Raw genomic sequence first — 24,423 nt, 5'->3', positions numbered from 1 at the left:
GTGCTTTGTAAATCCTTAAGTTTGTACGGAATCACCTTAATATTTACAAAATGCACATTATATTTTCCTTTACTACATATTTTTTTTTTTTCATCGATTGAAATGAGAATAATCCATACAGAGTGTGCAAACATTTCAAAGTCATGAATTGAAAAACGCTGACTCCACGAGATTAAATAGTAGAGCCTAACACAAAGCGGAGCGGCGGCACACTGGCGCCTACAAACCTAACAGGGATACTTCACGCATTGCGCAATGCCTGAAGTATCCCTGTTAGGTTTGAAGGCGCCAATGCGCGTGTCGGGCTGGCTGCCCGCCCGCCGCGCGGCGCCGCAGCGTACCACGGCGCTTGAAGCAACTATTTCACACCAGAGGTATTGCACAGTATCATTCGAAATTGCAGGCGCTCCAGCATGTTAGGAATGGCAGGCATCCTTCAAAAGTACGGAGCTTTCCTCGCAAAATAAATCAAGATACTACTGCCCAAAAAGAGAGCGGTAGTCCAAAAACTCACCAAGTCCTAGCATCCGTAATTATAGTAACGTTTAGCATACACTTTATCGTCTGGCTGTTGCTTAGTCGCCATCGGCTATAAAAGGCTAATAGGAAATTGTGTTGCCGGCCATAGAAGCTATTGGAAATCTTACAGCCGGCTGTAGGTCTATGGTATTTTGGAACACAGATTCTATTGCCAATTTTTACCAGGGTTTCCACGAAGCGTGAAATTTAACGATGATAACGCTGCTCCACTTCTTTCTCGTTACCTATGTCTTCATTTTTTCTTCTTTCTCTTTCTCTTAACCCCGTCTTTTCCCCTCGTACATCTTCTTCTCTTTTGTCTTTCTTCCGACTTTCCTCTTTTTCTTTCTGTTTATTTCTTCTATGCTCGCTCTGATCTTCTTCTTCTTCTCCGTCCTCTCTTCTTCTGTAAGGAATATCTTGTATTTTATAAACACACGGAATATCTTTGATTTGTATAAAAAAAAAATAAAAAAAAAAATAAAAAAAAAAAAAAAAAAAAAAAAAAAAAAAAAAATCTTGGAGAGATAAGTACATAACTCATAAGAAGGATTATGAACAAAATATTAGCATAATTAAGGAAAGTGCCGTGCCGATAAATCAGGAGTCCTGCAGGACCCTTGGTTCAGGTGCTGACCAAAGAGGAAAAAAAAGAAACTTGTAAACATATCGCTGGATCAAGGGCGAAACCACACATTTCCGATTGCGACGTTGCAGACTTCATGTCATACTTTATTTTATTTTTTGCCATACTAGTCAACGTAAATTCTTGGAAACTTCCTTGGCGTTTCTTCTCTGCTTGCGGAGTATGCTGATAAAATTTCAAGCTTTCAAGTTGGATTATTTTTCCGGAAAAATAATAAACAAAAAGCGGAGATTTTGGAATATCTCAACGGATATACGTGGTTTCACACTTGGCCATTAATACATACGATACGTACGTGACGTACCTCAGTGACGTACGCTTGCTGACTGCGTTGTTGATATCCTCTTCCTCTCTCCGATTGGTTGTACTTCTCTACGTCATGAAGATGGTCGTACGCTATGAATTTCTGATAATACTGCGTTGTTTGATATCCTCTTCCTCCCTCCGATTGGTTCATACTTCTGCTACGTCATGAAGATCGGTATCGCCAAAAACATTTACAACGGTACTCATAGTCTACGTCTTCGATTTCGTACCCTCTTTATAGTCGTGATAGTGTTACGTCGTCCCTAGTCGTCCCTAAGGGACCAATGAGTTTTTTTTAGTAATTTATATTTGTGAAATAAGTTTATGCGTAGCTTCGCGAGATTTATTTGTAATTTAGTTGTAATCGGTACCCTCTATCTACCCTAATAAGTGTTGTTTTTCACCTGTTGGCCATGAATCCGACCTGATGTATCATGAAAGCCTCAATGTCTAGTTCCTCGCTTTCTTTTCTTCTTTTGACGATTACCCATCTTAGTAATCTACATTTAAGTGATGCCTATTACTCTTTAGCCACCAAGTTTCCTCAATCAGCCGTAAGTGATTCTTGCTCTTTTTCCAACACACCTTCCATTTTTCAGCTCATGTCTGACGTTCTTCTTGGGCACATCTCACATCTTTGATTTGCCCCTAGGCCATCTTATTGCTGGAGACTTAATTTATTTATGTATCCTCCCGGAGGGTCGAATCCACCTTCCTCATTTGCTGTTTTGTTTTCTCAGAGCATGAAGCTTTCTACCGAATGCTATCTTGAATGAATGTACGTCTTATTAGGAAAACATCCATGTATTATTGACTCCAGAGCAGGAAGTCAATTTTGGAGGTTAGAGCATCATTTAAAAAATATGTAACCTTCTTGAAATCAACCTTTTCCCGAAACTTAGACACACCTCAAGATTAAGGGATCTCCCTTAAATGACTTGTAAATCTTTTGGCTTCACGTTTCTGTTACTCCACTCCTATCACACTTCTCTGTTCAAACACATGTCCGTAAATTTTTAGGGCAAGGCACGAGATGTTATTATTGGATCGGTGGAGCAGTTTTGACCAAGTTTTATATTTTAGCCATAGTATTGGTTTGCACTGCTTATTTGCGAATGGAGGCATGTTTAAATGCATAAATTCTGGTTAATTGCAATTACTGCACTGTATTAGGATCAATTTTCTGCTCTACTTTGGATGGAGAATGAAGATGGCCTAATTCTTATCAGTATCCAATTGTTTCAATTCCAATAAATTGATATGAACAGGAGCATAGATTCACAGCTAGCTCTCCTCCATGCCAATAATGACAAAATATGTATACTTCTTAAATTGTTCATGGTGAGGATTTCTCTGCAACATCTCTTCTGGAGGTGTCAGCTAAGCTGGCACTTGTTTACATTCCGTTTGCAAGCGATCGCAACGCAATCGTTCAATAGGAATCAAGGATAGACTATGCTCACAACCAGGCTGCGGTCAATCCTCTATCACTTTTGGACGATTGCATTACATTTGCTTGCAAGTGGAATGTAAACGAGTGTCAACTTAGCTGACGACCCTAAGTAAACCAACCCACCTCCTTGCCCGAATAATAGTTTTGAAATTTGTTTTCTAACTTCATGAAAGTTTACTCATGATCACTTACTTGCTTTTCTTCTTTAGCTTTACGAGAAGCTTATTTATTCAATCAGAAACCTAATTTTTTTTCCATGTTTTTACAGAAATTACTGCCACAGCCGCTGAAAGTTCATGCATGCTACAATGACAAGTCTCAATTATCGTCCTCCGGATCTAAAGGTGAGCCACTGAAAGAATGTATTCTGCCACTTGGGCCAAATTCAACAGAAAAGCATCAAGTTGAATGAGTTGTTAATATTGTAGAATTAATCAGTAGTCAAATTTCTCTTGTCTAAATTTACAGTTGAGAAAAAATACTTTGAACATATAAATTGAAAATAGTTGTTATTTTTTGCTCTCAACATTGAGTTTTATGGAGGGATTAAACTTCAAACCTCTTCACTGTCCAAATTTGATGCAACCTCTGTCTGGGAAAGAAGAGAATGGATGAATGTCACATCGAAAAGTAGTACCGTTCAACATTTTATGTGACAATCAATCATAGATGTATAACACAATCTATACCGCGCATCAGAATCTCCTGGGGAGACGATAGGTAGGCAGCTTAGATTGCATGTAGTACTGGAATATCCGAGGAATAAGAGGCACTTTGGGGCCAAACGGACGCGCAGCTGTACTCTCACAATGGATGTCACACTGTACCACATGTATGCCAGGCTGTATTAACTCAAGTGAAGGCGCGCCTTACCCTCCTAACTGTCTCACCTCTCCCGCCTTAAGTCAGTACCACCACGCAGTCTAGATTGTGTTAAAAGTCTATTTAACCCATTCGCCAACTGCTGATTGATTCATTCAGGTGGATATGACATCTACGCATTCTTTTCTTTCCCCATTTCTAGTGCATTTTTGTTCAACTTCGTTTGTTAAATCCATCTCCAAATTTCCTCTTTTTCTTCTTTTTATCTTAGTGGCTTTTACTCCAGTAGAGGAGCCTACAGTAGGGTGCGGCTTAGTTTCGTAATTTCGGAAAATCGACAAGATCCGGGTGGCAATCGATGCCACCCGGCATATGAAAATAATAGGCTGTATAAAATTTAAGCCAATTTGAAGCTCTTTTAGGTGATGCTCGGGATCAAAACTACGGGCAAAATTACATTGGTTTAAATGGGCGGAAAAACGCCTGATCTGCGAAAATGCGTTTTTTGATGGAATGGACTGGAGGATTAAATTGGACTTTTTTCCGGTTGTTAAAATTTGACTTCAACTTTGATGAATCTGCAAATGTCTCGCAGTTAATTACAATTTTCCCACCAATAATATGGACTTCTTTTTGCCATTGGAAACAGTTACATATTTCTGGCTTATTTTAGACGCAACCTATAAGCCACCTATTTTTCAACGCAGATACCTAGGTGCTTCTGAGAAATTAGCCAGAACAGTTACTACCTATTGTAAAACGTAGTACATATCTTGAAGAATCAACATTGACAGTGTAGTGACCCTTAAATATTGCAATGCATCACAACGTTTTACTCTGGTTATTTTTCAATAAATTGCACAGGTCTATCAATCAAATCGGAACTTGTTCCAATCTTGATTCGGTCTGCGTTAAGCAGAAAGGATCTAAGCTACATCAGCTATTGCCAAATTCAATTGGGCGATTTAATTTTTTACATGAAAAGGGTAGTGCTGATTTTTGTGCAAAGTTCAGTGAACTTTCTGCATAGTACAAAGCAATTTCCTTAAAATTTTCAGAAGAATTCGCACGAACGTTCTCTTTTAAAAATTAAGTTGTCCAATTAATTTTGGCAACAGCTAATGTGGCTTGGTTCCTTTCTGCTAAACGTGGTCCAATTTTGGTCCCTTCACACGCTCTTTTAAATATTTTTACCCATTAATTTTTCATGTTTTGGCTTGATCATTATTGTTAACACATTTTTTTTTCTCCATGTGTAGGACCTGAATCTGTCTGCATGTACAAGAAATTGAAATCTGCTCAATTGAACCTTCTTGGCTACGAGGGAATCATTGAATCAGTATTCAGTGTACCCCCTGCTTGCTGCAACTTTACCAGTCTTGAACTGAAACTTCGCATCGATGACTCCGTCACTAACTCTGAACAGTGCAAGAAAGCTGTGCTCCCTGCCGTCAGCACTAATGTTCACTCCTCCAAATCAGTACTGCTCACTTATGAAGACTGCTCTCAAAAAAATTGTTCTACGACCTGTGAAGAAGTAATTTTATTTAGTTATCTGTTATAAACTCGAGCATAATTGAATATTTCCCTTGCTGCCTCTTAAATAAAATTACAAAGGATTTGCAATCCAACGATTCTCTTTCAAAGCTCTTTTTTTACTCAAAACTCTCATAAAAGGAATCCTATCTCAACTTTTGATGAATCTTTTCTAATTTTCTAAACTTGGTAACTTTCTTTCTCAACAGAATTTTGGCAAGAAGGCAGAATAAGAGGCAAGTTATTACATAAACCTAATATTTCATGACAATAATTACTTAACATGGTATGATTTCAGGAAATACGCGTCACTTTCCGCTACATATTCTCTGGATGCTATCAGTTATGGATCACGCCTTTTGCTGGTGAAAATTCTCTAAAGGCTATCGTCACACCTCCCAGTTACATGAATACCAAGTATTCGAAGAAGAAAGTGTCTCAGTATGAAGTTCCTGTTATCAAAACGAAGTATATTGCAGAGTAAGTTTACATTTCATTATCTTTTGATTTCAGAATTGAAAAAGGATAAATCTGTAAAGCAGTTGCAGTTCTAGGTATTTATTTATTTTTTTCTATCCTTTTTTTGATTTTGTCAAATGAAGGATTTATGTCTGCAAGAGTTCTCTACGTAGCATTTACAATATTTTACCAAGCTTAGCAAACAATTCTGTGCTTTTTAAGTGGAACCATTGTCCCTCTTACAAGATTTACTTCATAACACCCGCATCAATAATTCGTAAAGTCTCACTTCTTGCGACAGACCCATCGATGAAGATTACCTAATTACAGTGGATTCTATCGTAATCTATCGTAGTAATTCCATCATATCTGTGTGTTCATTGAAGTTTTTTTTGTTTTCAGTGGTGATGATCGTGGACCTAAACTCATTGCCAATGCCTACTTTGAAAGTTCCTTCTTTGATTCAGAGCAACTCTACATGTCATTCCTCTTGCTCAGTCATGTTGACCCTCATAGCGAAATAACGATGTGCTATAAGACCGGAGTACAACAGTCTAACTGTCTCATTCTATGGGTAATATATATTTCTTATTAGATAAAAAAAAATTACTTGGCGTTTAAAAAAAAAAAAAAATCAGGAAATGAATTCTTTTCCCTTAAACTGATTTACATAGGTATGTACTTATGCTAAAAATAACTATGTCTCACATAAACACTATGCTTTTAGTTTCTTTTAGCATAAATATGTCCTTATTACGGCCGGTTTAGGGTTGTGCAAACATTTAGACAGTGTGAATAACCAACCCAAAATCCAATGCAAATTACTGACCTGACTGACTGAGCGCTAACCAATAAATTGAGGCTCTACTCTCTATCAGGTAATTATACAACAAGGTGAAAAGTTCTTGAAACATTAGAGAAAACCTGAGAAAGTCAGGAAATTTAATCATTTTGCGGTATGTCAAGTACACCCATGAATATGCTTTAAAGTTGAATTCCAAATTAACTATTTCAACCATTGTGTTTTGGTCAAATTTTGGAGAAGTAACTTGTAACTGATTGCCTTCGTTCACTCTTTATCTGTTAGCTCCTGTCAAGCATCAGGCACTCATATGAGCAAGATAAAATCGACAAGTTTTTAATTCTGAAGATTCTTTTGCAGACCAATCGCATCTTATAAACCATGTGCTATTATCATGCATTGAAAATCAATGTTAGTCAAGGAAAAAAATCAGAGTTCTTCCTTATTTCTAAAAATTAGAAGAAGCCAATAATAAAACCTATTTAGATTTGCCACCCGTGTTTTTTTGTTTTTTTTCTCTCCAGTCGGATAACGAATTTATTTATCTGAAACAATAATATTTTTTTTATTTTTGGGCCGTGTTTTCCTTGTAAAATAGTGTGGACCCAGCACTATGTGACCATCTTGTGTATGTATTCGTTTACATTTTTATTTTCATTCCTTTTTTCAGTCAAATTCTCAAGGCGTTACAGAATGTGAGACGAAAGGAGTGTCAAAGAAAAACTTTGCTGGTTGCTCTATTGTGGTAAGTTTTCTAAGTGCTAAAATTTTTCCATTTACTTAGAAAATTTTCAACAGATGGACAAGATAGGTTCAGGTGCGTAGAATGTGCTGAAGTGTACAAGATATCTAATGGGTAATCTTTGTGGTAGTAGAAGTATGGCTTCTCTGACTAGTGAGATGCTATTGCGAGACCCAGTGAATCAACGAGAACCCTGCCGTCCTACACAGTGATGTTAGGCTCCGTTACTCTTATCAGTCACACTTGTTTTGGCAAAGCTCAGCATCTGTTCAATCAGCCAACCATGTATCGTATCAATGTCAGTGACAGACTTAAAGAGTGTTTTCTTTTGGAGCTAAGAGCCTTAATCAAGCTATACCGAGGCTTGACAGCAACCTGATTGTTGAAATTTTTTGTTTGTCGGGTGGAAATGGACGACATAGGTTAAATGGCGAAGCAAGATTGGTCGGCTATGTCTTATTGTTGCTTTGTCGAGTGGAATGGACGACCTACTGTAGGATACTCAAGAGGTGCTTTTAGTTTGTCGTCCATTCCAAATGACAAAGCATCGATAAGACATAGCCGACCAATCACGCTTTGCCATTTAACCTATGTCATCCATTTCCACCCGACAAACAAAAAAAACAACAATCAGGCTGCCGGATGGACTCAGTATTGAATGGAACAAGTCTCTCTTCATTTTAACAAAATATGGCATTGTTTATCTTCGTAACATTAAGTCCAGTTAGGAAGCATCTGATGCCCCCTAAACAATAAGTTTAACCATAAGTGACTTGATCATAATTTCAAAGCTGACTAACGGAAGATGTACAGAAGGGCAAAAGAAGATAGCCACAAGCTGCTCTAGCTTCACTTGGTATCAAGTAAATTTCTAATATCAGAGGCGATTCGCCTCTAGTGCTTTCTGATAATTACTTCTTTAGAGGATTGAAATTAAGACAAAAGTAAGGGGCTCATACACATAAATTCTTTTCTCAGATAGAATAATTTATCCTTAATATGCTTTCTATCTATTACAGGATCGCCATAGACTGGAGTGTGAGTTTTACGGAATACAACCTGGCCGCTATTGTGTGAGAGTTGACTTATGGGATGAAAGATGTTTCTCCAACACACTGTGGTCTTTCAACATCAGTCACTCAGAGCCATGCTCATGGCATCATCAATTCAGTAAGATTTTACTCTAAATTTATTTTAGTCCTCTAAAAAAAATAAGTCTTTATCATGTGACAATCAACCTTCACAGTGGAACCTAATTTGAGTTCAACTAGTACAGGTATTTGAGTAAAGTGTGTAACCAATGTACCCCTTTTCTTTGGCGAAAATTCAACTAACATGATATCATAGAAATTTCTGTACGAAGTCCAGCAATATTTTTTCCTTTACATTGCAAATGAATACTACACTCCAGGAATGTATTTTCTATGCATATGAAGACATTAAAAAAATATTACAATTCAAATTTACGAACAATTTGTGTGGAGTAATTTTGTAAAGTAATTACTAATTTATGATTTTATTTGTGAAGCAAGGCGGTCAGCCATTACAATTATGGGCATCTGATCTGATATTCTAGTGATGTGATTTTTCCTAAAATTTAAGCTTTGAAGCATTCATAGGAGTAGCTGGTTTTAGGGTTACTGTGTATTGCAGTAAGGTATTTCATTCCCTCTTTTGGCCAGAACTAGTGTTGCCATCAAGTCAATGCAGAGTTCAGTTTGCAAGCTTTCTATCCTAGCAGAACAAGTTGTGCCATGTTTTGAACCTTCGTAAATATTTACAAATTCATGATGATTTACTTTTTCCAGCTGCCGTTGAATCCGATACAGTGCAAACAGTAGACATCCCGGAATCCATAAAATCTGTCACTTTTCCTTACATTCTGCTATTCATGGGCGTTGTATTCTTCATTTGTCTCGTCGTATTCTTTGGAGCGTGGTCAACTAATCGGTTGTTATGGCGCAATGTCAACAAACTGTTCTTACTCAAGAATAATAGCGCTTATGATTCGCAGTACACTGTTTCTTTTACACCCACACCAGACAAAATTGAACCTATTTTCACACTCCAACCGACCATTTTATTGATTTACGCTAGAGATTGCCAGCTTTTCATGGATGCAATGGTCATCTTCAGAAATGTGTTGAAAAATGTTGCCAAATGTGAGGTAAGGAACTTTCAAGTAATTTTTTTTTCTCTTAATTTTAAGTCCTAATGCAACCTGCTTCCTTAGAATGTTGAAAGAACAGGAGTTAATATGAAATAAATCAGTAATAATCCAAATATATTTGGAAAAATCTATTTCTTAGAATTCTCAACACGTTCTCTTTATAAGGCGCTCCATGTGCCTGAAAACATTCTTTAGGTATATCTGCCCCTAACGCAAGATGATAAAGTTCAAATATTGCAAATGCCACAGGAAGCAATGAGGCTGCTCGGCAGTCCTCTCATGACATCTCAAAACAGATAAAAAAAAACATTTCGATGCTTCTGCTCTATTCTACTTTATGGTATTTTAAGAAATCACTTATCACTTGCAAGTTGAAAGCTGCGAGTAAGGATCATAGACAGTAGTTAGATCACAATTACTGCTGTTTGTTATTGGTTCTTGTTCCCTTTTCGCAACTTACTATTTATAGGTGTAAGTGGAGCCATTGAGTTGCCTAAAGCATCTCAAATGAAGGAATGTTCATAGTTGCAGATGTGAATTAAGAACTTGATTAGTGAAATGTTTGAGCATATTTCACTTTGACGCTCAGGCTAAAAATTCCAGTATTCATATTTCAAACCTTCACTATAGTTGAACTGGATTTACTAATTCCTTGTCGGTTCACAGGTGTATGACTGCTGGGATCCTAACCAGTGGGAAAAAGTTGCTGAATCGACCTATGACTGGGTTATCGGTCTGGCCAGTGATCCGTCCGTGAGAATTGTTGTTGTTTGTTCTGAAATGGCGCAGCTGGTTGAGACATCTCTGCAGCATTCATCTGTTGTCAAGTATCGCTACAGACATCCAGAATGTTTTGACAACATTTTTATTTTTGCTCTCAAGTACATCGTTGCAAACACAATAACCAATTCTTACAAGCGAGTTTTCATCACAAGGTTAGTCGAAATCTGCGTTTTAATTACATCCTCTGTCATAGAATTTTAAAATTTTATTTTTACATATTAAATTAAATTCTTTTCATTATCATCAAGCTGTTAAATAAAAATTAATATTTGTATTGTAAGGTGATTAAGGCCTCATGAAGCAAACTTAAAGTCCAATTTAGAGGTTAGGGATAGATTTTCATAATATTTTGAGGCTGAATCTGAATGACCACTTTGATCGGAGGAAAAATGGCTTTGCCTCATTGAAAAAATCAGTTTGAAAATTATAATTCACCAATATCTGACGCTTGCATCGAAAAATAAAAAATAGGGTATCGCAGGGAGCACCACCTATCCCTCTCCCAGGTCACTGAGGCAAGGTTTGTTGGCAGCCTGGAAAACCTGGAAAATTAGGGAATTTGCAACAACCGGGAAAAGTCAGAGAATTTCTGGCACATTCACTGAACTTCAAAACATATCACTGATCTTACAACTGTTTACTCTTTCTGGTTTTTTTTAAGGCTTGTCATCTCCTAACCAGCTACGGAATGTCTTTTTTTCATTGTCCAAAGTTTTGCAAAAGTTTGCTAAAAAAAAAAAAAAAAAAAAAAAAAAAAAAAAAAAAAAATAGTGGAAATTTTGTGTGAAGGTCAGGTAATTGGAAAATTTTAAAGTCAGAGAATTTGAAGATGAAGTAATTATGGCAACTCTGGTGAGGACTCAGTTCATTCCTTTCAGATGCCAATTTTCTGTTATTTTATTTAACTTGCATCAAATCACTTGATTGCAATGTCGGTCATTAAACTTACTTCTCTGATTTTGTGGAATTGAAGAGGAAATTGAATATTCTTGAAAACTCTCCTCCAACATGCAGTTTTCTTATTTTTTGCGTACATTCTGATTTGGACAGGTTTCTTCAACTTTCTTTTGAGTCAGACAAAAGATGCGGCAGAAACTCTGTTAAATGTCGATGTGACAGTTTCTTGCGGTTATAAAAAAGTTAGTTTTAGGGACTGAATGCAGTTTGCCTCAAGATGCTGCAATTAATGTTGTCATCCGAGGATTGCCCTCAGCACTATAGTTGTTCTGAAAAAAAACCTTAAAAATCTAAAAAGTTTTAACTAGCAATTAGAGAGAGAGAAAAAAAAATAAAATAAATAAACTATTTGAAAAACGTTTTTACTCCACCTAATCAAATACAGATTACGGTGAAATCACAGCTTTATCTCTAACTGTTCAAAAATTATTGCCAAAATGGTTATTCCTTGAAATACCTATGTAAAAATGCAATGTGAAAAAAAATTCAAATTACAGCTATAAAGGTGTATATTTCCTCATTTTCACATTATGTTCCTTTCACTAGGGCTGTGCGAATATTCGCAATTCCGACTATTTGCGCCTGCCTCACGCACTACTCGCAAATTGCCAATAATCGCGTCGTCGCGAATAGTGAATTTTTGAACTGACATTTCCAAATATTCGCGCCGTCTTGAGGAATGAATTTTCAAATATTCGCTCCATCAAAAATAATGAATTCCCGAGTGGCAATCGTGAAACGTTGCGAGGACCTGCGGAAGGCTTCCGCTTCCACCGGAGATATTGCGAACGGCGGATCTCCTTTGATCTTTACCGACTTTGCCGATTTTACAAACAGCTAGCGCGATTGCGATTGGGGGAATAAGCAAAGAGCCCAAATTAAGGATTGAAAGACACAGAAATGTCTGAAATAGAAAAAAAAAGTTCATAAACACATTTTTATTCACACCGAAAAAAATAAAATACTAAAATGTGCCTAGTGATCCTTCGATACTTGCTTGACTGCCTGCGCAGTAACCTTCAAATCCTGGAAATGCATACGTAACTGCAGGGACAGTCAAGCCAGCATCCAGGGATCTTCAAACAAATTCTTAAGAGTCTAGGCTACTATCATAGCATTTCATTGTTTTCTGTGCAGGCGTAAGAGCAAATGGAAAATTCTTAAAAAATTAATCACATTTTTTTTGTCGACTTTGGTAATATTCGCGAATTTTCACACTTAAAAAAGTAATTTCCAATTATTTGTTTTACTATTCATAGCTGTGAATAATTGACTTAAATTATTCGTTATTCGCTTGGCTATTCGCGAATATTTGCCAAAATTATTCGCTATTCGCTTCGTTCAGAAAATTCACTATTCGCACAGCCCTACCTTTCACTGAGATTAATTGTTCAATCAGTATCTTACCATATTTGTAGAATGATTTTAATTTTCCTATTCTCACCACTGTCTCTCTTTCATTTCTTTCTATAGGTTGGAGGGTTTTCCACCAGAAGGCTCTAGATTCACAAGCTTGAATCCGCACACAGTTTACACCATCCCTGATCATTTTCAGCTGTTGATAGCTGCACTTCATCAGTATGTATTTCTTAGTACCTATTTATTTATCCTCCTAAAGATCTTGTTACTCTGTGAATTTTCTACCATCAGCATTCATCTCATAAAACTTAAGCTCCCAGCCAAAATTTTAAAAATGGAACTTATTTCAATAAAAGTTTAATTTCCCAGGGAATTTTGAAATCAAACAAATCTTTTCATCCTGGTTTTGAAGTGAACTCAGCAAGTTTTCTATTGTAACAGGTTGTCAAGTGGCAGAAAACACAATTCTGTTATTTCAGATGAATTTTGTCTGAATAGGACCGTAGAAACTTAATTTAAAATTTTGAAAATACCGGACTAGAGTCATTATGATCAGAAATATTTAAAAACATTTTCTCACCAGTCTGATTTGTTGACTTTTTGTTAAATTGATGTGTTTCGGCCTTATCCGACCACTATCTGGGACACAACTCCAGGTTGAAACATATTTAAGACTAATTGTTACTTTTTCACAATCAATGATAATGCATTCAAGAAAACCAAAATTAGGAGTTCCATATTAATGGCTAACAACTCCTATAACCTGTTAGAGCATGTTCTGATTGTTATAGAATGTCACAGAACAAAATATTACGGAAGTATCAAAAAGTTGTGCAAAAATTGTTTTTATTAAAATGAGGCCTGCCTACTATCAGTCAGTGACACTAAACTAAAATAGGAATGTTCCACACTGTCACAGGGCAGTTGCAATGGGCCTGTTGCATGCAAGAGATACAGCCGTGCGAATAGACATTTTAGAGGTTAAATGACACAATAATTACGATGGTCACATTAAAAAAGTCTGAAATACACTCCTTATTGCGCAATTTGCGTTGTTAGGAACGCGCTTTTCAAATTTCCCGCGTCTGGGGGTAGTTTTCTAATCACCTGAAACGAGCAAACGGCGGGCTCCGTGATTTCCGGAAGATGCCGAGTCGTTGATGTTGTTGTTCTTTTTTCCTTCAGTTTGTTTACAAACCCAATGTGATCTCTCATTGTGGTCCATATACGCTTTACGCAATAACTAAATTAATCAACTTTTAAATATCCAAAGCAATCCTTCTACATTTTATTTCACGATATCATGATCTCCGATTTTCAGGTTATGTTGTCAGTTTTAGTTGACCGGAAATAGCCGCGAGTTGCCGTTACTTGTTTCCGTTAGAAAACTGCCCCTAGACGCGGGAAATTTGAAAAAGCGTGTTCCTAACAACACAAATTGGGCAGTGAGGAGTGTATTTCAGACTTTTTTAATGTGACCATCGTAATTTTCGTGTCATTTTACCTCTAAAAAGTCTATTAGTACGGCTGTATCTCTTGCATGCAACAGGCCCATTGTTACACCCCCCCCCCTCCCAAAAAAACAACATGGTATTTTTTTTTTTTTTTTTTTTGTCTTGTTTCTTTTGTCTTTTGTAAAAATGTGTCGTAACATAGTCATTCATATTTTGTAAGGCAATGAACCTTAAATACAGTAATTATACCTTCTATCCTCTGTTTTTACAGTCTTGGTTCAAAAGAACTGTCTCTGAAAGAAACTGATGATGAAGAAATCTCCAAATTCAGAAGCATAGTTGATGAACTAAAACTTTTCTACCAAAAAGATCCTCGGTATATCTATCGGATGATAGATAAAAGTTAAGTATCCCTCCAGTTAATTCATCCTCTCTTGTGATTTTTTTTTGTTTTTAGCTATTTATAGTTTAGCTTTAATTTGTACTTAACTTGTTTTCTCATCTCAACTTTTGTTCTCTGCCTTTTATTTATTTTTTTTTTGTTGACTGATGAAATCAGTGGTTGATTTGATTGATGATCTGTTCAATCTGCATACTAGTCAGTTGTGTCAAAAGTATAATGCATGACAAAATTCAAGGAACAAATCATTCCTACAGTGCTTCCCTCATTCTGCCATGCTGAGAAAAAGTGTCGTACAAAAATTCGAATGTTGCCATTTCCTCTAATAAAAAAACTATTACGGACGAAAGTTACAAATATTTATCCTTAAAATTTTCAACTATTTTGTGTTAAATTGCAAACAATATTTCTTGAATAATTGAAAGAGGAATATTTACAACTTTCCCAATCAATGCGTATTTTATTAAATGACATTTGGCAAAGCCTGAAGGTTCTTACGTCGTTTTTACTTAGCATGGCAGCATTGATCATGATCATAAATCCAATCCTCCCCAAGTATGATTAAGTATTAATTTTTCTCTCCCCCTCCCCTCCTTTTTAATATTATTTATTTTGTCACATTTTGACAAACCTATTTTTTTGTCAATTTTCCCTCTAGTTTCTCTCCTTATTTCAAGGATGAAAATATGTAGCTGAATTCTTGAATGCAGCTATGCTGTTGTCTGATTTTATTTTATTTTATTCTGTTAAATCTGTTTATTACAAATCCTATTTTAATATACCATGTTCTGAGCACGAATTATGAATTTGTAAAACATCGAGTTAATTGTTTGCATAAGGCAATGAATGAAAAAGTTCAGAATTTTCAAAAGCAGCTCAGATGGAAACCCTTTTTATCATCAAAGAAGGAAACCTAATAGACAGCGAAGAATCATTTAAACATTTTCCGTCTTTTCTATCTTCTTTTGTTTTATTTTTCATTGAATTTTAATACCACGATGATTAAAATTATTGATGATTTAAAAAGACCACAAAGTTGCAAAAGTCCGAAACCACTAAGAACTCAGAAAAACAGCACATCTACTTTTATTTTATGTTAACACAGAGTGCAGCTCCTCTTTATGTAAAATACTGTTACTCAGGAAAGAAGGGTCTCCCTGGCTTTTCCTTTTTTATGTGAAAATGTATTTATTTGATTTTGTCTGTATTAATTTTTTCCCTTCTCATTAATAAGCCTCTTGAGTATGACACAGTGGAACCTGCTTCTATATGAATCTCATAGGACTGGAAAGTATTTCTGCTAGAGGCAGGTTTTAATATTGAGCAGCTGAGGGAGTGAAAAAAATACAGAAGAAAACAGGGAATTGCATTCCTCTCACTCTTCCTCCCCTGGCCTTCCGATGTCGAAAACGAATGAAAACTAGGTTCACTGTTTAACACAATGTTTCAGTTAGATATGAAAAGTCTTCTAAAAGTGTTCCTGAAATGTTATCAATTGACATTCAATACATGAGATTATGTTTAAACATGAAAAAAATTATCATGGATCGCTGACAAGCTATGATGTTCTTTCTAAAATGATCCTGGATCCGTTGAAAATATTAATTGCTAGGTTTCATTCTTGAACAACTCAAAGTTTTAATTGATGATTGTTACAGTTTTACTCGAGGATTAAATTTCGAGTTGCTTAGACATTTGTTTTTGTTTCTTTTCCTTTTTTCTCGGCACTGCTTTTTTTTTTACTGTTTGCTGGACTTAATTATTTGTTATTGCCATTGTTGGTATTTCTTCTAATGTCATATCAATTTTGCAAATTGACCACGGTCTACTATAAACAGGTTCCACTGTCAAAGTACTCCATAGTGTATTATTTTTTTGAAACGCACTTCAAAATTAAGTGCCTCTAAGTATCATAAAATAAATGCATGGGTGCATGTGCTTAAAAATCGGAATAATCAAGGCAAAATCATTATGTAAGCTAAGCTTTGTGGCTGCCGAAAATATAAACTCCAATTTTGAACAGTTGAGGGATGAAAAAATTTCTGATCTCAAAGCTTGGGATGATTGAACACCGTCAATTTTTCTTTTCATTTTTTTTTGAAATTCTTGAATCTAGTTTTATGCTTTAATATTAGGTTTTTTTTTTTTGCTTAAGTGTGCGTGTGCTTTATGATCATTTCTTGTAAGACGATGTATGGATCGAAAAGAAAATCTGGACTTCACTTCGATAATAGAGTAATGAATTTTTTTTTTTTAAGATTGAAAGGGTTTTCTTGTTGTTTTTTTTATTTTCGGTTGACTATACTTTGACTTGAATAATGAAAATGGCGCTTTGTTGAATATACATGTATTCATTAGATTTACAGGCAAGAATAATAGGAAAGAATAGCTATTTCACAAAAGAATCTAGATGTTTATATTTTTAGACAAGAAGAAAAATAATTGAACCTAAATCTCTAAGGTTTATCATATTTTTCTAAATTATTTTGTGAGATTGCTGCTGTCAGGGTATTAGATAGAGGAGACATTCATTAGAATACTCTGAATTAAGAAATGGAGCCTTTTGTTCTAAATATTGGAGACCTTTGTAGCTTTTCTTGGAATTTTTTTCTGTCTGATTTGGTTTTTTTTCTTTATCAGACTCACCTCAAGTGCATTTTTTGTACATTGCTGCAACAGAAACTGAGTGTTAAGAGACTGTCAGATCATAGTTATACTGTTTAATTTATTCATAGTAAATTTATCTCGATGGGAAACTAAAAAATCCTGTATAACCTCAAATACTGTTTAGAAATTGCTGCTCCTACTTTTTTTTCTATTTCTTCCCCCCTGTTTTCTAAGAGGAAACCAACAAATATTTTTGCATACAATTTTTTAAGAATATTCTTGCAAAGACAATTTTTTTAAATTCAAGAATGGCTTTTCCTCTGTAAAACACATTGAGACAGAAATTTTGAAAGGTTGCAAAGTGGCTTACAGGGTTTTCTATTTTCTCATCCTATGAGTATTTTAAATACATATTTCAGAGACTGAATGGAGGATCTGCAGTTTTGACACTAGTTTTCAATTTGCCTTTCACTATTTCCTTCATTTCTCTTAAAAAAATATTTAAAAAAAAAATTGTATCAAAATTCATCAGAACTGGAGAAATTTCCATGGGTAAGGAACTTGAAAAGTAACTTAGAAATTGGCCTTGAAAGTTCAATTTTTTCTATTTGTATTTAATTTCCTTTTCTTTTTTTATCAAAAAATTTGTGTAAAATATTTATGTATAGCATCGGAGAATTTTCTATGTTAATTTTAATAGCATAATAGAAGACACTCTAGGCTGTTTTAAGTTTGTTAATGGATGTATATATTAATGTTTAAAGCTTTTTTTACATTTTAAATCAGTTTATCTTTTTTTTTTTTTCTTAATGATAAAATTGGAACTGTAAACCAAAGTGTTTTAAATTTTCTTCATTCAGAGAATTTTTACTTCAGAGGGAATTTTTATTGAAATGGTATATTTTTCCTTTTTTATGTTGAGGAAACAAATACTGTTTTTCTTTTATTTTCTTTCTTTGCAATCTTAATATTTTTTCAGTGGCACAGTGAAATCTTGCTGATATAGTAGATTTGGCACTCTCTTCATTTCTTACTCATTGAATTTGTCCGTGATAAGATGTAATCAGACATGTAAAAGTAGAAAGTTTCTTAATGGTTTTGACATTCAATGCCTAGACCAAATCATACTATATTATTCAATGTTGCATGAAACAGCAATGAGTGGTCTGTGTGCAAAAAAAGCTCAGTTGTTCGATGTTACATCGTGAGCTTTTCTGTCCGATTCAAAGAAAAAATGCTAGACATAAGACCGAGAACCGTCTGGGATGAGTGAATCTACAATTTTCTGACAGACCTTATCTTAATGCAACACAAGATTCAAACTTTTTATTTTATTTTATCTCTTTCACAGGAGTTGAAAGAACCGAAAAAGTACGAGTTATAGGAAAAACCTGCTCATCAAAATTTCACTGTGCCATAAGGGATCAAGACTAAATTTTGGATAGAATCCATCACAGTTTTTGCATTGCCTCTTCTGAAAAAATTTGGGTGGATTATCAAAGTTGTTTTTCTTTTCTCTCTATCCTTCTTTCTCTCTTTTTTTTAACTCTTTATACAACTAATTGTTCAGTTAGTATAATAGTTGGAGCTCAATCTTTTGCCTTCCTCATCCCAACCTATAAGGATTATGTTCAGCAAGTAATGTCGCATCACGAGTATGTTAACTTATCTCATTGTGACTAAATGTCTTTTGTCAAACCCATCGTTTTCTTTTAAAACAATATCTGTGCTTGACCAGCTGAGAGACTAATATATTTTATTTTTGATGGTTTCTTGTTCTTAATGACTTTAAACTAGAAGGTAGCCAACACATTATTCAGAATGTAACCTAGTGTTAAACTCATGTGCTATTTTGTAGTCCCATCGTAATATGGAACCAACTTTTATGCACTCACATATCTTGAGCAGATCACAAAAACTTTTTATCAGATGCCAACACTTCATTCTAGGAATATGTGCAAAACGTATCTTCTGACAAAGACATCCATGCAATAAATTTTCAAGTTTTTTATGGTAACAGCTTTATAAACCTTGTCATAGATGCATTCAAAGAGTGGGTACCGTACTACTTTCCTTGGTTCCTTGGAACCTTCTCAAATAGTTATCAAACAAATTGCTCCCCTTGAAACCACAACCTTTGGTCAATACTCGGGTTTATTTATATTGCAGGAATACACCTAAAATTTTGATAGACAAAGCTCATGTAATTATTTGTATGTATTCTAAACCACAAAATCAGGAAAAGGCTGTAAAACTTCTTCATTGTATAACCGCAGGCTACTTTTTTTTTTTTTTTTTTTGCATTTGTGCTCAATTTGAGTTAGTTCAGAGGCTTGAAAATTTGCATTAACGCATCAGTCCAACTGAATTGGGTCAAGTAAAACAGAAAGGAAGCAGGTATTAAGGTTTACAAGGGGTATGCGCCTTAGTTGCTCGGAAAAACTCCGTAAGCATCACTATATAATTCGTTCTTCTCTGAATGGATTTCACTCGTGATGATTCTAAAAGGGAACCAACCGTTCATGTGATTGCCTTCCTTGAAATGAACGGGAACCAAGTTATTAAGAATTTTGAAAGGCACAATGATATTTGCTGCATATTGTGAAATTTTTTTGTCAGAAAGAAACAAACAAACAATCCTTTTGTTATTTACTAAAATGCAAATTTAAAAAAAAAATCTCATTGTGAGACATAGAATTCTTCAATTCCCTTGTTTTCCATAAAACCCTGATCCTTTCTGCTCATTCCAGTCCACTTCAAATGCTAGGTATAAGCTCTGAAAAAGTTTTTTCCCCATGGAGAAAAAGTTCCATTGGTAGGAGGACGAAGGTTTGGCAAAATTGTGCTCCAACCAAGCGTCCTTTTCTATTTTTAGTGATAGTTAAGTTGCAGAAGAAGGTGGAAATGAAGGGTGATACGTAGCTCAGTGATATTTTTGTGAGATAGATCAGGCTTTTTGTATTATATTTTTTACTGTTATCGATTGCTCATTAAATGACTTGGTTTTTCTTTAATCTAGTTTTAATTTTGAATGTGACAGCTTGTAAAAGAAAGTATTAGAAGGTATTGATGGATCTATCAAGACATAGTCAATTTTATTCCTAAAACTGAACAAATAAATAGAAACCATTGTTAGAAAATGGTATTTTCTATCTTCAGATCTATTTTTGTGTATGTATTGTACAATATTTTTGATGTAGTTTGAAAAGTTCTCAAAGATTATCGGGACCAACATTTCGGCAGACACCTTTGTCTAATAGTATACTTGCAACTGTCACTTTTAGGTGCATTACATGCAGAAGAAAATTACCATTAACGTCATTGTACTGCCAAGGATTTAGTCACATACTCACTGATAGCAGACACTATCGTCAGATCATCTGTCCATTTTTACGTCTTTGAATTAAGCATATTTTACTTGATTTTCAGTAAAATCAAGATGACGTATAACTTAAATGCACTAATGTCGTAGTATAAATTCACCCAATTTTTAGCATTTTTTTGGAGAACTGATCACCATTGAGAGCTTTTTTTTTACATTTAGTGAATTTTCCAAAATCTCAAAAACAAGGCTGAAGTATAAAATAAAAAAAAAATAAAAAAATAAGTACATCTAAACACTGCAGTTTCTTATGTTACATTTTACAGGCTTAAATACTGTCAGAGTAAAAAAAATTAATCTGAGAAATCTTGACTCATCGTATATAAGTATGGATGTTGTTGGAATTTTCAGGGAATTTTAAACTCTAAATTCTCGCCGAAATCCATTCCTTATGTGCCAGATTCATAATTCTGGGTACTAAACAATTATTATGGCTTCTTAATTTCCCCTCTTAGCTCTTTTTAATCAAAATTTTGGGGAACAATTATTATTGTCAATTAACAAGTAATTCTCAAGAGCCCTCCAACTGCGATTTTTTTTAAAACAAAAACTTCACTTCTAACTGAAATTGCGATGTGCTTTAAAGCATAATCAAAATTGCCTAAGCATCTGTGATTTTCCAGAAAATCCATTTAGATTTTATTGCAATGTGACCCCTGCGCTTGGGTTACCAACATTTCAATCTCCGGAAATTTAATGTAACTGAGTGACTTCAATGTGAAATCATTGTAGAAGCATCTGTTGTTATCTCGTTAAAAATGAGGTTATTTGGTTTGATTGTTTTAGATATTTAAGGTCCTTTCTTCTCTCATTTAGAGTTTAGATTTGACCGTCCTAGCTAATTTCTGTTTTTATGTCATTACTTTTCTTTTAATTTGTTAATGTAAGCTACAGTGACTGTAACTAACTTTAGGTTACTTTTAATTAGGTAGGTAATTACTTAGATTTTGTTGTTTCTCATGTCGTTTTTATTTATCTTATTTTTATAATTTTAAAAGAGGATATATTTGCAAGAATAAGGAAAGCCTATCTGCATGGGAAAGAAGACAATACCTTTGCTTATCGGAAGAGATTTGACTCTGTCATAGAGATGGCAATTTACGGTTTCTCCCTTATCATCGGTGACTTCTCTAAGAATACAAGAAGGAGCCAGAAGAGTTCTGGTAAATTGTTAAGGAATGGCAAGCTTCTTGTAATCATCCTTTAAAACTGGTTCTGTTAATTTTTTATCTGCAAACTTTTAAAAAAATAATTTTTATTCAAGTTGTTCTATTTCTAACTGAAACCTCATGATAAGATATTTTTACAACTGTATTTATACTTGTACCTCAAACTCATATTTTGCCGAATTTTCATTGTTTCCAAGCTGCGTATTAAACGTTTTTCTTCATTAATGGGACATGATAAAACCAGGACTGCCACAGTTAGCAAATACTGGGGAAGTCAGGAAGCTTCTACAAATTCTGAAAAGTCATGGAAAATCTGGAAATGTCAGGAAAAAATTATGAAGTCACCTTTATTTGCGCTCTAAAATGGGTTTGATGATTCGAACAACAAATTTTTCTTGAAAACTGTTTAAAAGTATGCCTTTTTAACTATCTGGCATATCTTCAATTTTCAGAGATTTTACGAAAATGTGTCTGGGAAACCAGAGAAATGCCAGGGAATTTAGTTTTCTATATATTCTGTGGCAATCCTGTTTATTGTGTCGTGTGAATGAAGGAAAAATTTCAATAATCAGCTTGCCGTCCACGTTTCCGACTACCTCAGTATTCAGGGTGAGTTCAAAATCTGTGTCCATCCAAACCTAATCACGGGATACTGATACATATTGCATTTTCCAGTCAATGAGACCTCACAGTTCTACAAGAAACTTTGATGCCTGTAAGTTGTGATGATATTTAGGAGGATCACAAGTCTGTAAACTTATCAGTTCATATACATTGAAAAGTAAATTTATTTTTACAATTCTTTCTAGTCGACTCCCTGTAAGAGGAAACTTTTAGAGCTCTGGTTTCAGCTGTTTTTGTTTTGTTGAGCAGCTCTGAACAGGGTGACATAAATTATAGCTGTTCAAATTACAAAGGGAGGTCTGAAAATCTTTAACTCTCATGACTGATCCACATTCAGTTAAGAAGTACGCAGTTTCTCTGTTTGTAAAGTCATTGATTCACTATTTACAAGAAAGCCCCTCGTTCCATATATGCTACTAAGATGTTGCAAACTTATGTAATTTTTTTACCCACTCAATATCCCTTTCATTGCCCTTTTCTCTTGAAAGTTTCTTGACTAAATAATTCTCAAATTTTCCCCCATATGTGCGCTGAGTTGTACAATCCAAACAACACTGCCATGCTAAGGAAGAACGCTGTATGAGCCTTTGAACGTTTTTAAATTTCGTTTGAGAAAATACACATTTTCTAGAAAACTTGTGAATATTTCTTTTCCAAATTTTCTGCGAATTCGATTTGCAATTTTCTCCGAAAAAGTCCATAATTTTCCCGAATAATTATTCTTTTTCAGGAGGAATATAACATTCAGATGCTTTTATGGCGTTTTTCCTTTGCATGACAGAACAGTGCTTGATATTAGAGCCCCTCTAACGCATGATGCTCGAAAAAAACAAAGAAAGTAATCTATTTTGTTTCTTAAATATGAACCAGTCATCTTTCGTTAAGCCAGCAAATTTTACTTGATTCATCTCCATTTTTGCAAAAAAATGCATTGTTTTTTTATGAGAAAGGCCATTTTAATCTCCCCCTATACGAATCCAATATTTGACATTTTTAGTGTTATAAACAGCATTTCTGCTCCATTAACTGCTCATATCACGCAAAAACATGGTTTTTAGAACCAATTTTCCTGTTAGGCTTCAAGCAGGTACTGTAAACTTCCTTTTCCCCGTATTAGGTATATCCCTATCCCCTTGCCTATTACTGAACTTGAATGGTGATGTCTCTGACTTGAAGATTTTCAATTTAAATTCAGACCCATGCAAGTACAAAATTGCTTTGTCTCTGATTCTTGCTCTCTCTCGTTAATTGTACGGATCGATGATTTTTTTTATTGTCTTTTAGTACCAACCTCATTTTTCCGGTGATGGAAAGGTTTTATCAGGGGAAAACATACCTGATGATTTATTAAAATAAATGTTTGAATGAATAAAATTGTGATCGTTGAAAACAAATTTTAATTCTGTTTATTTGGTCTTTAACGCTCCTCCATTATCCTTGAAGAAACTCTCACTTAATGTACCTTCAGATACCTCGAGTGCTGTCTCAATAGAAGCGCTTCTTCGTCTTTGAAATGAAAAATAATGGTAACAGTGATTTTTTCTCAACCTTTGAACCTTGGTTTTTGTTATTTCCAGTGGCAACTTACTTGAACATACTAAAAAATCGTAGAGTATCCATGTTCAAGTTATTAAAAAGATGAATGACTTCAAATGCAGACGGGTGTACGAGAAATAAACGTATTTAAGTATCTTCGATTGCAACGTTACACGCCATTTCTCATGGTTCATTTTATCTCGGGGGCTTTTGAGAATATATGCACAGTTTTCCTGAAGAGTCTCCGGGAATTTTCCGGAATGATCTCTAATAAAATCATCGAAAATTTCGACGCGATATTTTCGTTCGTCATTATTTCTTTTTATTAAACCCAAACTAATTTTACGTGGTTCGAGTTTCTGAATCGTTGTAATGAAGATACATATTTTCCCTTCGATCATCGTAAAAATCGTGCAAAGAGTCAGAAGCGCCCAACTGATTTCAAAAAAAAAAAAAAAAAAAATTCGACCCGATAATTTCGTTCATTCTATTTTCTTTATTGTTTTCATCAAAAAAAGAAAAAAAAATTAATCATCGTCTGAATTTCTGAATCTCCGCAATTAAGATCAGAAGCGGACTGGCTCCTCGAAGCGGCCGGGGAAAATTACTTTTTCACCGGAAAACGTACAGGATTGCAAAATCTACAATCCTGTGATTTGAGGATTGCAAGCTCGCGGAATGCACTGTTCAGAAATTG

General features: G+C 34.9%; 1 protein-coding gene across 1 annotated transcript; it reads left to right on the top strand.

Annotated features, from left to right (window-relative positions):
- Positions 1-1,713: 1,713 nt before the first annotated feature.
- Positions 1,714-23,584, top strand: LOC109042600 (uncharacterized). Its single transcript, XM_019059451.2, has 11 exons — positions 1,714-2,025; positions 3,193-3,268; positions 5,006-5,283; positions 5,581-5,762; positions 6,144-6,315; positions 7,214-7,288; positions 8,305-8,455; positions 9,094-9,452; positions 10,122-10,390; positions 12,669-12,773; positions 14,280-23,584. The coding sequence occupies exons 1-11, from the start codon at positions 1,906-1,908 to the stop codon at positions 14,413-14,415; spliced, it is 1,923 nt and encodes a 640-aa protein (XP_018914996.2). The 5' UTR covers positions 1,714-1,905; the 3' UTR covers positions 14,416-23,584.
- Positions 23,585-24,423: the final 839 nt, after the last annotated feature.

The sequence above is a fragment of the Bemisia tabaci genome, chromosome 4 (assembly GCF_918797505.1).
Source record: "Bemisia tabaci chromosome 4, PGI_BMITA_v3".
NCBI lineage: Eukaryota > Metazoa > Arthropoda > Insecta > Hemiptera > Aleyrodidae > Bemisia > Bemisia tabaci.
This window is presented reverse-complemented; position numbering and strand designations above follow the sequence as displayed.

Bases quoted from the DNA above. Each gene is read 5' to 3' on its own strand.
- LOC109042600 (XM_019059451.2), top strand. From the start codon at position 1,906: ATGAAAGCCTCAATGTCTAGTTCCTCGCTTTCTTTTCTTCTTTTGACG. The intron at 9,453-10,121 runs GTAAGGAACTTT...GTCGGTTCACAG, and splicing joins AAAATGTTGCCAAATGTGAG to GTGTATGACTGCTGGGATCC. The intron at 10,391-12,668 runs GTTAGTCGAAAT...TTCTTTCTATAG, and splicing joins AAGCGAGTTTTCATCACAAG to GTTGGAGGGTTTTCCACCAG.